The sequence below is a fragment of the Lepidochelys olivacea genome (assembly GCF_965140295.1).
Source record: "Lepidochelys olivacea isolate rLepOli2 genome assembly, chromosome: 3".
Taxonomy (NCBI): domain Eukaryota; kingdom Metazoa; phylum Chordata; order Testudines; family Cheloniidae; genus Lepidochelys; species Lepidochelys olivacea.
This window is the reverse complement of record NC_140413.1, coordinates 186,011,750-186,026,463: the sequence shown is the minus strand read 5'-3', so window position 1 is coordinate 186,026,463 and position 14,714 is coordinate 186,011,750. Positions and strand designations below refer to the sequence as shown.

The window sequence follows — 14,714 nt, the reverse complement described above, 5'->3', positions numbered from 1 at the left end:
GGGGGAAGAGAGTTGAAAATTGGGCTTGAAATAGAAAGCAAGCTTAAATCTGGAGGAGCAACCCATAATAATGTTAATTAGGTAATGCTGTGCAATGTAAAGCACTATGTAATAACTATTATTATTACAATCCTAGGAAAAAAATTAGCTGTTGAATTGGTTTAACACCCGCGACCCTTGAAATTTCTTAAAATCCCTCATTCCTCTCATGTCTATTAACCATTTCACAGATCTTTCTATGTTACTAGGTAGCAAAATTAACAATCACATTTATTAATTTGAGACTAAAGTAATGTACTGTTATAAATAAGATATGATAAAGAGAGGTTGCTTCTGGCAGTGTCCTTCCTTTCAGATTAAATTTTAAAGTGAGTGAAAAGAGGTTAATTTACATTAAAAATTAAAGTTAGTTTTGTTCCATATGAGACTATTATTTTAAAACATCATGGTCCAAATCTGCCCACAGATACAGACAATCCAACTCTCGGGGATATCAGTGGGAGCATACCTGCGTTATCTGATTGTGCAACCCAAAACGAATATAGCTGACTGATTATTTTTTTAAAACATGCAAATTCAATTCTCTCTCGGTTGGGATTAAACTTTGTAGGGAAGATTGCACAAGGTGAAATGTACCCTAGTGCAGATGGCCTCTAGAAAGATCTAGGCACCCATAAGTGTCTTTAAAACTAACATAGGGTAGGAATTTTAAGGCGACAAAAATTTACACAGTGGAATATTCCAGACATTGATAGTGACAATATTACACAGGTAATCTTTCTGTAGGGATGAACTGTTTGTAATAATTTGTTCAGGTCTCTGTGTGAAGCACACTATTTATGTTAAAGTCCTTGTGGTTTACCATTACTTTTTCTTCTTGAAACTTACTTATTGTGGCCAATAACAAAAAATCCAATTCTCCATTTATATTTGACTTCCATCTTTCTTAAAAATATCTAGTTAATCATATGGTCAAAACACTCTGATTCTCAGAGATTTTTGTGACTGGTCTTCTGTTTGTTTTTTTCAGGATTCCGATGCTAAGCTCCAAAGCCACACAGCTTTTCTATTTCAAACACTTTATTAAATTAAATGTACTCTGCATTACAGCTGGTGAGAATCCCTTAACAGTGAGACCAATGCAGTTCTGCTGCCCAAGGAGGGACAGGATTGCGAGGACACAGTGTATATCAATGCACTGTAGAAGCTCTCTGAACAGCAGGCGCAGGTGGACATTGGCTGGTTCTGAGGACCAAACGATCCCCACACTGTGCAGTTTCTCCAATACTAACTCCTCAGGGGATAGGGCTGCATTTGGGCCATGGAGGGCTATGTCTACCATTGGCATCTGCCCAGTGCCCCATACAACTAGCTGGAGTGCTAGGCTGTGGTCTTGGCCCCAGAAGCATTTCTTTTTGAAAAAGAGATATATTTGCACTATTTTGGATTCTGTATTAGCATTAAAATTTTAAACTACAGTATACAGTTCTGATGTAATGCTATAATTCTATATGCAGGCTACATATATAAAAATATATATTTTATGTGTAAACTTAAATAGAAGAAAAATATAAACTGAAAATATACAAACCTGGCCATCTGAATCAAAAGCCAAGCAGGCAACTCCATGTGTATGCACATCCTTAAGAACAGAAAGAGTCAGTACACTGTAGGAATCCCAGATGCAAATGTAAGGGTCCTTCCCAACCTGTCCAGTAGCAACTAAGGTTTTATCTGGGTGTACAGCCAGGCTAGAAGAGAATATAGTTTAAACCCACACTTAATTCTCTAGTTCAGCACAATATTGTAGAGTAATCAAAGATGAAAACAAATCACTGATTTTTTTCAGTTTTCAAAAATCCCAACTCCTTTAACATATCAGAACCTTCATAGCAACAATCTCTAGGGAAGAGTATTTCAAATTGTTTCCATCTTAATTTAGCTTGCTAAATTTAAACAGTATGTTCAACTGAGACAGATTAAGACGATCAACACATAGTACAATTCAGCACACAGTCAGATTTTAGCTAGTGTATTGTCAACAAAAATATAAACTATTGTATTTTAAATAGTTTCATTTATCTGATAGACCTGTTTCTTCCATGGGCCTCTCTTTGTATTTCCATGGTTTTAGAAATTAGTATGCAAATTTCAGTTCAAATTTAAAAAAAAAAGTAAGCCAGCAGCTGAGTAAAATGTATTTTTCACAATTAATTTAAACTACAGGAAGGCCTTCATCATCATCGTTATATATTTTTTAAAGAATCAAAACCTCAGAGGGGATGGGGAGTCAAACTACTGCTTCTACCTCTGAAACAAGGAATTGCATGTGTTTATGGATATATTTTTAGTTACTAAATCCTCAGGAAAGCTGAAATTTCCTGTACCTATATATTTTACCTTATTTTCTCTGATATTCAAGAAAAATTAGCAACAGCCATATCAAACAGTACTCGTGCTACCTCCTTTTTGTATATAGATAGCAATGTTTAAAAAATACTATGCTGGGTTTTTAGTTATGTAACTATGCTGGGTTTTTAGTTATGTAACTCCCATTGGGGTTACAGAGAAACTGATTTTGAACACTGCCCTTATGCATCTCTTTAAAAGTAAATATATTATAAAGTATGTCAAGCAACATTCTTACACTCTTTGTTATTTGTATATGCTTGTTACTGCAAAATAGTATAACCCAGGCCCCGCATACTCTGCTGCAAGGTAAACCTAAATTCACTGACCAACCCCCTCCCCCCCGCAAGCCCCAAAAGCCCCCCCGCCCAAAAAAAAAACAAAAAAACTTGTGGTATATCATGCTGTTCCAGAACATCAAATTCAAACCAACAAAACTCAAACTTAGTAAAAACCAGGAAATGAAGGGTAAGTTTCATATCAATCTTTTGAAAACCAGGAAATACAGAATTAGGAGAAGGGATGTCAGACCCCGCACAGAGGAGCAGGCAGTCCTCACCCCAATATCTCCCTACTCTCCTGCCCATATCTCAGCTGGCTTTCACTGAGAGTCCCTGGCATAGCAAACTGCAAATTCAGAGGCAGCTTCAAATAAATATAAAAATGGAGTTTACAAAACGAGACACAAAAAAGAATACAATCAATACAGTAGCCAGGGCTGGCTCTACAGTTTTTGCGCCCCAAGCAGTGAAAAAAACTGCCCCCGCAGACAGCAAAAGGAAGAAGCTGCCACTGATTTGCCACCACGGCGGGCGGAACAGAGAAGCTGCCGCCAAATTACTGCCATGGCCGGAGGAACTGCCGCCCCTTTCTAACTGCTACCCCAAGCACCTGCTTGGAATGCTGGTGCCTGGAGCCGGCCCTGACAGTAGCCCCTGTTTTGTTTATATTGTTAAGTTCAATTTTACAATAGTATAGTATTTTCAATTTTTCTATTGGCAATGAATATTTATGTTGGAGTAGTCACAGGAAACTAGAGATTTGAGAGCTAAGCTTGAGCATGGCTGGGGGAGATGGAGGCATTGCCCCCACAAACTGCAAGCCTCTGGCAGGCACAAAATTCCCCCCCTCCCACACACACACACACACAAAGCCCCATTGGCCTGACTGGGGCTGCCCCCCTAAATATAGAAGTCAAACTATGCCTATGGAGCTAAGTAGGAAATATTTGGAGCTTTTGGCACAGAAGAAGCGCGGAGGTGGTTTAAGATTGTGGGATAAGAACATTAACTGAATGTCTGCTAAAATGATCAGCAGTGAAATAGGTAACTATCTGAAAAGTTTCATCATTCCTTTTTAGAAATTACCCATTCAGATGAATGGGACACTTACAGTGTTCTCAGAAGTATCATTTCAGGATGACTACAGATTCAGGAGACAACAGTGAATCAGTTTACACTCTGTTCATGTTTACTTCCATAAAAGTTACACATGGGGAAAAACACTTAGAATCTGTGGTAGGAGGTGATTTAGAAGGCTAAATATCTAGCTGGACCACATAGGGCTCAAATTAGAACATCTTTCACTATGATTATTCTGTAACTAAATACATTGTTTGGAAGAGAATTACCCAAATTAATTGTGGCTGTCCATTAAAAAACCCCGAAAGAATAGAGAATACTTTTGAGGAATAAGCGTATTGGAGAGCACGCTATTTAGTGTGTTGCCCTATTCCTTTAGGTGCCACCATTTTGTTTCTGTTCTAGGAATACAATAAAGAAGTAGCCAGGGCCGTAATCAGGGTGGGGCAAGTGGGGCAGCCACCCAGGGTGCAAAGCCATAGGGGCAGAAAGATGGGGCCAGAGGTGCCCCCCCAACCCAGACAGGCTGGGTGGCCTGCTGAGGTGAGGTAGAGGTGGTGTTCCCTCCCTGAGCCCCGTCTGATGTCACCGGACCAATCCACGTGGCATTGCCACTCTCCCCCAAAAACATTCCTCCCCAACCCGTGAGGTGTGCGCCCCACAGTTTGCAAACCTCCATGGGGTGGTCACCTGTCCCCCTCCCCATTATGAATAATTACATGTCACCTCTGAATGGGGTGGAAAAATGACCCCCAAAAATGGTATGGGGTGCAAATATGCTTGTTCGCCCTGGGCACTAAAATGGATCTGGGGGTAACCACATTAGGACCTAACCCAGCTGAAATGAGCCTCCCCACTGCTGCTTGCTCAAAGGAGCTCTGATTTTTTCCTGGTTTCACAGGCTGCTCCGTTTGAGGGGAAAGTACTCCCTGTCTAGAACATATTGAATGCAACATCATTTTCCCATAGCCATTCTCTCCACAGGAATGCAGTGTATGTCTGAATAGCAGTTATGTGGTTGTAATTTTTAAAGATGCTGCCACTGAATTGCATTTATGTCAGATTGAAAGAAAAGGGGAATCTGGAAGTTAAAGGGTATGTCTACACTTTGAACTGGGGATGCAATTCCCAGTTCAAGGAGACATACCTGCACTAAAACAGAGTGTCGCTGTGATGGCACTAGCAGTGGGAGGAGCTAGTCATCTGGAGTATGTGTTTAGGGCAGGGGTTTTCAACCTTTTTTCATTTGCAGACCCCTAAAAAATTTCAAATGGAGATGTGGAACCCTTTGAAAATCTTAGACATAGTCTGTGAATCAGCAGGGGTATATAGACCACAGGTTGAAAACCTCTGGTCTAGGGTCACAGAGCATCTAGCCCCTCCTGCTGCCATGGCTACACTGTTTCTAGTTCAATAGCTCAATCAGAGCTAATGCAGGTACGTCTCCTCGAGCTGGAAATTATATTCCCAGCTCAAAGTGTAGACATACTCTGAAGATTCACACATGTCCCTCTAAAATTTATCAACTATAACTTCAACAAACACTCACACCCAGATTCCAAGATTCACCTACACACTAACTGGGTAGCAGGGCTAGAAGTTCTCTGCTCATCTGTGTCTACCTTCACTGCATCCTGATGACAAAGTATTTCCCCTCCTAGTCATCTTTTTTCTTAAAGCATGTGTGTGTGTGTATTATATTACACACACACAGAGAGTTTCCCTGTCTTTACCACACAGGTTAAATTCAAATGTTCATGGTTTAAGCATTAACCTTTCTTTCAAGTGATCCAAAGGATTACTAGTGTAAGAACATAAGAATGCCCATGCTGGGTCAGACCAAAGGTCCATCTAGCCCAGCATTCTGTCCTCCAACAGTGACCAATGCCAGGTGCCCCAGAGGGAATGAACAGGTAATCATCAAGTGATCCCTTCCCTGTTGCTCATTCCCAGCTTCTGGCAAACAAATGCTAGGGACAACCCCATCCTGGCAAACAGCCATTGATGGACCTATCCTCCATGAATTTATCTAGTTCTTTTTTGAACCCTGTTATAGTCTTGGCCTTCACAACATCCTCTGGCAAAGAGTTCCAGATTGACTGTATGTTGTATGAAGAAATACTTCCTTTTTTTTGTTTTAAACCTGCTGCCTATTAATTTCATTTGGTGACCCCCAGTTCTTGTGTTATGAAAAAGAGTAAAAAACACTTCCTTATCTACTTTCTCCACACCAGTCATGATTTTATAGACCTCAATCATATCCCTTAGTCGTCTCTTTTCCAAGCTGAAAAGTCCCAGTCTTATTAATCTTTCCTCATACGGAAGCCGTTCCATACCCCTAATCATTTTTTTTCCCTTTTCTGAACCTTTTCCAATTCCAATATATCTTTTTTGACATGGGCACCCACAGCTGCACGCAATATTCAAGATGTGGGCATACCATGGATTTATATAGAGGCAATATGATATTTCTGAAGTGGGTTCTTGCCCATGAAAGCTTATACCCAAATAAATTTGGGCCACAAGGACCCCTTTTTTAACGATTCCCAACATTCTGTTCACTTCTTTGACTGCCGCTGCACATTTGAGTGGATGTTTTCAGAAAACTATCCACAATGATTCCAAGATCTCTTTTTTGAGTGGTAACAGCTAATTTAGACCCAATCATTTTATATGTACAGTTGGCATTATGTTTTCCAATGTGCATTACTTTGCATTTATCAACGTTGAATTTCATCTGCTGTTTTGTTGTCCAGTCACCCAGTTTTGAGAGATCCTTCTGTAGCTCTTCGCCGTCTGCCTGGGACTTAACTATCTTGAATAGTTTTGTATCATCTGCAAATTTTGCCGCCTTACTGTTTACCTCTTTTTCCAGATCATTTATGAATATGTTGAATAGGACTGGTCCCAGTACACACCACTATTTAGGTCTCTCCATTATGAAAACTAACCATTTATTCCTATCCTTTATTTCCTATCTTTTAACCAGTTACCAATCCATGAGAGGACCTTCCCTCTTATCCCTTGACAGCTTACTTTGCTTAAGAGCCTTTGGTGAGGGACCTTGTCAAAGGCTTTCTGAAAATCTAAGTACACTATATCCACTGGTTCCCCTTTGTCCACATGCTTGTTGACCACCTAAAAGAATTCTAACAGATTGGTGAGACATGATTTCCCTTTACAAAAACTATGTTGACTTTTCCCACACAAATTATGTTCATCTATGTGTCTGACAATTATGTTTTTTACTATAGTTTCAACCAGTTTGCCAGGTACTGAAGTCAAGCTTACTGGCCTGTAGTTGCCAGGATCACCTCTGGAGCCCTTTTTAAAAATTGGCATCGCATTAGCTATCCTCCAATCATTTGGTACAGAAGCTGATTTAAATGATAGGTTACAGAGTACAGTTAGTAGTTCTGCAATTTCGCATTTGAGTTCCTTCAGAACTCTTGGGTGAATACCATCTGGTCCTGGTGACTTATTACTGTTTAGTTTATCAATTTGTTCCAAAACCTCCTCTAATGACATCTCATTCTGGGACAGTTCCTCAAATTTGTCACCTAAAAAGAATGGCTCAGGTTTCAGAATCTCCCTCACATCCTCAGCCGTGAAGACTGATGCAAAGAATTCATTTAGCCCTGGTCTATACTATGGAGTTAGGTTGAATTTAGCCGTGTTAGGTCGATTTAAAAATGACTGCGTCCGCACAACCAACCCCGTTCCGTCAACCTAAAGGGATCTTAAAATCAACTTCTGTACTCCTCCCCGACAAGGGGAGTAGCGCTAAAATTGACCTTGCTGGGTCAAATTTGGGGTAGTGCGGATGCAAATCGACAGTATTGGCCTCCAGGAGCTATCCCAGTGTGCTCCATTGTGACCACTCTGGACAGCACTTTGAACTCCAATGCACTAGCCAGGTACACAGAAAAAGCGCCAGGAACTTTTGAATTTAATTTTCTGTTTGGTCAGCGTGGTGAACTCAGCAGCACTCAGCAGTACAGGTGACCATGCAGTCCCTCAATCATCTCCATCCCTGAGGTTATCGCAGATTAGAAGGCGAAAAGAACGCACTCGCAATGACATGTTTTCCAAGCTGATGCAGTCCTCCTGCACTGATAGGGCACAGCTTAATGCATGGAGGCATTCAGTGGCAGAAACCAGGAAAGAATTAAGTGAGTGCGAAGAGCAGAGGCAGGACGCGATGCTGAGGTTAGTGGGGGAGCAAACGGACATGATGAAGCATCTGTTGGGGGGAGTAAACAGACATGATGAGGCATCTGTTGGAGCTGCAGGAAAGGCAACAAGAGCACAGACCCCCGCCGCATCCACTGTATAACCGCCTAACCTCCTCCCCATGTTCCATAATCTCCTCACCTAGATGCCCAAGAACGCAGGGCCGGGGGGAAGGCTCTGGGCACCCAGCCACTCCACTCCAGAGGATGGCCCAAGCAACAGAAGGCTCTCATTCAAACAGTTTAATTTTTAGTGTTGCTACAATAAGCAATGTGGCCTTTTCCTTCCCTCCTCCCCCACCCTACCCGGGCTACCTTGTCCGTTCTCATTTTTTTTAATTAATAAAGCAAGAATGCATGGTTTCAAAACAATAGTTACTTTATTTCGAAGGGGGGAAGGTGGTTGGCTTACAGGGAATTAAAATCAACAAAGGGGGCGGGGTTGCATCAAGGAGAAACACACACAACTGTCACACCAAAGCCTGGACAGTCATGAAACTGGTTTTCAAAGCCTCTCTGATGCACAGTGTGCCTTGCTGTGCTCTTCCTATCGCCCTGCTGTCTGGCTGCTCAAAATCGGATGCTAGGCGATTTGCCTCAACCTCCCACCCCACCATAAACGTCACCCCCTTACTCTCACAGATATTATGAAGCACACAGCAAGCAGCAATAACAATGGGAATGTTGGCTGCACTGAGGTCTGACCTAGTCAGCAAACAGTGCCTGCGAGCTTTTAAACGTCCAAAGGCACATTGTACCACCATTCTGCACTTGCTCAGCCTATAGTTGAACTGCTTTTTACTACTGTCCAGGCTTCATGAGGCATGAGAGCAAGGGGTAGGCTGGGGTAGGTGCAACCATGCGGTGCTGCTGGCTGGGAGAGCAGCCTGAGGCAGAAGCCTCCAGCTCGCAAAAGAGCAGGAGAGCAGAATTGCAGCGGAAGCAGTGGAGCCGTACACCATGCCCTGGAGGTTGCTAGGAGCCGGGCAGGGAAGAACCCCCGGCCAAGCTACATGTCCGATGAGGACGGCTACCAGTCCTACTGCACCATCTGCTGCAACAGCAGCGGTGACAGTGCACTGAGCGGGCTCCATGCTTGCCGTGGTATGGCATCTGCACGGGTAACCCAGGAAAAAAGGCGCAAAACAATTGTCTGCCGTTGCTTTCATGGAGGGAGGGGCGACTGATGACATGTACCCAAAACCACCCACAACAATATTTTTGCCCCATCAGGCATTGGGAGCTTAACCCAGAAGTCCAATGGGCGGCGGAGACCCACAGTGCACCACTCCATAAATCGATGCTAGCCACAGTAGTGAGGATGCACTCCGCTGACTTAATGTGCTTAGTTTAGACATATGCAATCAACTATAGAAAATTGAAGTCTAAAAATCAACTTCTATAAAATCAACCTAATTTTGTAGTGTAGACATACCCTTAGTTTCTCTGCAATGGCCTTATCATCCTTGAGTGCTCCTTTAGCATCTCAATCGTCCAATGGTCCCACTGGTTGTTTAGCAGGCTTCCTGCTTCTGATGTACTTAAAAAAAATTGTTATTACTTTTTGAGTCTTTGGCTAGCTGTTCTTCAAATTCCTTTTTGGCCTTCCTAATTATATTTTTACTCTTCATTTGCCAGATTTTATGCTTCTTTGTATTTTCCTCACTAGGATTTAACTTCCACTTTTTAAAGGATGTCTTTTTGCCTCTCACTGCTTCTTTTACTTTGTTGTTTAGCCACAGTGGCACTTTTTTGTTTCTCTTACTATGTTTTTTAATTTGGGTATATATTCAAGTTGAGTCTCTATTATGTCTCTGAAAGGTTTCCATGCAGCTTGCAGGGATTTCACTATTGGCGCTGTACCTTTTGATTTCTGTTTCACTAACCTCCTCATTTTTGTGTAGTTCCCCTTTCTGAAATTAAATGCTACGGTGTTGGGCTGCTGTGGTGTTTTCCCCGCCACAGGGATGTTAAATTTAATTATATTATGGTCACTATTACCAAGGGGTCCAGCTATATTCACCTCTTGGATCAGATCCTGTGCTCCACTTAGGACTAAATCAAGAATTGCCTCTCCTCTTGTGGGTTCTAGGACTAGCTGGTCCAAGAAGTAGTCATTTAAGGTGTCAAGAAACTTTATCTCTGCATCCCGGCCTGAGGTGACATATACCTAGTCAATATGGGAATAGTTGAAATCCCCCATTATTATTATTATTATTCAGCTGACAGTCCCGGTGTCTCAGAGTCCAACATACCAGGTGCCATAAACTATGCTGAAGTGGTCTTGGCAGCAGGGGAGTGTTTTTTCTTAGCTGCTTCCTGTGGAGGTGAAAGCTCAGCCCACTTTTTTGTAGCCTTCTTGGGCAAAGGCCCTCTAGGAGGAGCTATTGTGACAGGACCTTTGTCAGAGGCTGCTGTTGGCGACTGTTGGCCGGGCCGGTCCTCAACTCAGGATCTGAGGCTGGTTGCAGAGATTTTTCCATTGTATAAGCTTAAATTGGAGATCCCTCATTTTCCTTGTTCTGGCCTTTCGATTATGGCAATGCGAGCACTTCTGAGGGATATGTGTCTCTCCAAGACAGCAGACACACTGTGCGTGTCCGTCAGAAACAGGGATTGACAGCCTGCATGTCAGGCACCGTTTTTAATCCCAGAAAGCCAGGCATACCAGATAGTTTTCTGTCCCAGAATGGGGGGGAGGGGAGGAACGACACAGTAAAACTCTAGATAAACTGAAACTTATTTTCCTAATAAGGAATATAAGGATAGAAGAAAAACAACTTTTGTTTGGTTGGTTTTTTTAAGAAAGTAAGATAAAATAAGTAGGAAGGGTAAGAATAACTACTAACTAACTGCTAACTAAACTATTTTCCATAAATGAATCTTATACTAAATGTAGATAAAAGGAGCTGCTAAGTGCTCCGACTCAAGCCAAAGGCAGCAGAGAAGGAACGGAGGGACGGTTGGTCATGCAGTGTTATGTAACCACCGGAGGCAGCGTGAGATGGCGACAGTGCATGGACAACCCAAGCAGGCACTACTATTAAAAATCTTCGATTACAAGCACAGGGCACATGGACACCTAAAGTGGAGCACCTTACGATTTTAGACACAATATCTAGCTACAGCTAATAACTGGAATTTTAATTCTGTGTATTTCAAATATTGTTGATTTTGTATTTTAAAATCTTGAGCAAACACTTCCAAAAATAACCTAAAGTTTTAGACTCTTAAATAAGTAGCCTGATATTTCCAATGTTCTGATAATCCAGCATCTCCCATTGGGAACTGCTAGGTGATCTACAATTTGAAAATCTAGACAGAAATATTATTTAAGTACTTTGGGCCTTGGTGTTACATAAAGTTATGAACATGCTTAACTTTAAGCACATAAGCAGTGTTATTGACACCAATGGTATTACTGACATGATTAAAGTTAATCATGTGTTTAAAAGTTTGCAGAATCAGGACCTAATTATGTATTTAGAACCCTAAAGTAAAAGCTCTAATTTAAAAAAAAAGTTATTTTTTCTGAATACAAAGTTCTCTACAAGTTCAGTTCAACTTCCCATATCTGGCTGGTGGCAGGAAACAAGAGATGTCTATGTTATCCCTATTTTATCTGAGAAAAATATAATTAAGTTAGAATATTTGTTCAAAACTAGGAGGTTAAAGATAGGCCATAGTAAAGATTTACCAAACAAGATAATCAGTCTCGTTGCTAGTGCTAGTGCAACTTGGTCATAACTTTATAAGGTCTTGAAGTGGATCACCAAGCCATACACCTCCTTAGAGAAGTTTGGGTTCCAAATCTAAACATTTGACTCAAGCTCTTGCTCATTCCAGTCTCGACAGTGACATTTTAAAATGCGTACAAATTACTACACAAAACCAGGAAAACTACTTTAGAGCAGGAAATGATTATTTGCCTTCCCTTAAACTACAAGAATCATTTTAGAAAGAAAAGATACTTTTGGAGATGGATACTACTGCAATAGAAATTGTGTTGGTAGAGTAAGTGTTTACCATCTGGCAAGGCCACCAGACCAGAAAGATTCACTAATGAGTTTTATAAAAATGTTTAATCGGTCTCTACTGGAACACATGATTGGCACATATAATTATTCTACTTTAACAGGGATCCTGCTGTGGATGCTAAAATAATGAGCATTGCTATTTAAAAAAAAGAAAACGGCATATTCCCAAAAGTCTGTGCTTCATTATAGATTGTTTTCATTAATAAATTCTTGGTCAAGGCCTTGCCTGTTCATCAATTACCATATAAATCAAATCCCCCACAACCAGGCTGTGAGGAACTATAACTGATGGGGGAAAGTGTACAGCAACAGGCTAGTAACTGTACAGAATGCATGTATTCTTATTGTCTGGAACAATTCTATCAATACAGGGCTTCAGATAGGAAATACTGTAAAAACCCCTATAAATGTAATATCAGTATTAAATATCCAGCTTTTAAATGGAGCAACTGTAACTGTTTCTAAACTGCACTTTTATGAATAGTCTGGTGTTTTATTAATATGAAGTTTTTAAATACAGAACTAGTGAACAATTCTCAGATTTTAGAAACATTAATTAAAAACAACAATATCTAAATAATATTTTATATATTCAAGAGAAAGTCAGTAAGTTTGCTTTATGCATTCCACAAATAAGGAAGAAACAATAATCCTTAGGTAAAATTGTAGTGCATTAAAGTTATCTTTTAATTATCTTTCTCTATCTAGTCCCACTGTAATTTTTTTACACTAACAAAAATTGCCACATGCCTAACCCTGGCCCCAGCCCTGATCCCCCTCTCGCACCCAAACTCCCTCCCAGTGCCCACACCCTGCACCCCCTCCCGCATCCCAATCCCTTGCTCAGCCCTAAGCCCCTTTCCTCACCAAAACTCCTTCCCAGAGCACTCTGAACTCCTCAGCCCCAGCCCCCTCCTGCACACCAGAGCCCTCAGCCCCACACCAGAGCCCTCATCCCCTTTCTGCACCTCAAGCCCCTGCCCCAGCTCCCTCCCACACTCCAATCCCTCACTTCTGGCCCCACCCCAGAGCCCACACTCTCAGCCAGAGCCCTCACCCCCTTTCACACCCCATCCCTTGCCCCAGCCTGGTGAAAATGAGAGAGTGAACGAGAGAGCAAGCGATAGAGGGAGGGGGATGGAGTTAGTGGGGAGTGCAGCCTTGGGGAAGGGGTGGGGCAGGGGCAGGGCCTCGGGGCAGGGCAAGGGTGTTCAGTTTTCTGCAATCAGAAAGTTGGCAACCCTAGTCCAAGTCACTCTTTACACCAGTAAGTGCATATACAGTAGGGGTTTGCATTAATGCAACACCACTGCAGTTACATTGGTATAGGCACACCAGTAACTAAAATCCGAGTGTAGGCATGCCCTTAAACTTGCCTGCTTTCATTTATAGCCTTTGAGTGGCATGCCTGATTATCTTCCCCTGAGTAAATATTTTTCATTTCATCCAACTTTATAAACATTGATTAAGCCTCAACACCTCTGTGATGCTTGGTAACATGGCCATTTTACAGACAGGGAAATTGAAATACAGAGAGAGTGTCCTGACTGATTTCATATATGAACGGCTTGTCTACATTAGTTTTTGTATCCATTTAATTATATTGTTTAGAAATTGGTATAGTTAATTGGAACAACGTATATGTGCATTCACACTAGGAACTGTACCACTTTAATTATATTGGTTTCTAAAACTGATATATAGTTAAAAATCATTACAAACACTTATGTAAATCAACCCTAAGTCAGTGGCAGAGCCAGGAACAGTGCTGGCTACAAGTAGGGGTGCTGGAACAATTTTTATAGTGGGGGTGATGGAAACCATGTCTTTGATGTTTGTTATTACTACTACTGGCCAGGGGGTGCAGAAGCACCCCCAGCAATACTGGCTACAAGTCACTCACTCAAATTATTAGTCAAATTTCTCCACAGGGTACTGTGCAAGAAATACTGCCCTCCCCCCTGCAACTATTAGCAACTCCTATAATTATTATTTCCGTGCAACCAGGAAAGAGCAGCCCACAGCAGGTACAGCAAACAAAAACACTAACAACTGGAACAGTTACTCATTATAAGCCATTCATTTCTTTGTAATAACTGCAGAAATGGATCAAAAGGAAAGAAATTGAATGGCTAACACTGTAGTGCTATTTAGTGGGGTTAATATATGTTTAGTTACATATTATATATTTCTAGACTGTGATGAAAAGTGTTTTTTATCTTTTTAGGTCTTGCAAAAAATATTTCCAAACCTATGCTGCTGCTGCTGCTGCTGTTGAAAAGTTACATATTAGATTTCAAAACACACCTCGTATGGAAAATATGTTTAACAGAAGCGAAGTAAAGGCCTTCGTATGCCAAAAGCACTATTTATGAATATAATGCTGGAAAGTCACTGATTTTCATCTTGCTTTTATATTTCCAACACAATAGCTCCACATCACAACATACATCTTCATCGCAAGAACTGTATTTCATTCACTGACTTCACAGAATACTGGTTACCTCCTAAGAGCAGCACAGATCTTTTGGCCTTGTTACATCAATCACAGAGATGACAATTGAGACCTACCATATATAATTTCTTACTTAAAAACGTCTCCCTTCAGAATCACTACAATCTACTTATACAGGTTTAAATAACCTGGCCTAAAGAAACTGGCTTTTATAATAGAC

General features: G+C 41.3%; 1 protein-coding gene across 1 annotated transcript in view; it reads right to left on the bottom strand.

Moving 5' to 3' along the window:
- The window catches only part of EML6 (EMAP like 6), a 321,111-nt gene that overhangs the window by 280,925 nt on the left and 25,472 nt on the right, over positions 1-14,714 (bottom strand). The window contains exon 3 of the mRNA XM_084624464.1: positions 1,592-1,751. Within this exon, the coding sequence (XP_084480590.1) occupies positions 1,592-1,751 (160 nt within the window). The remainder of the gene's footprint in view (positions 1-1,591; positions 1,752-14,714) is intronic.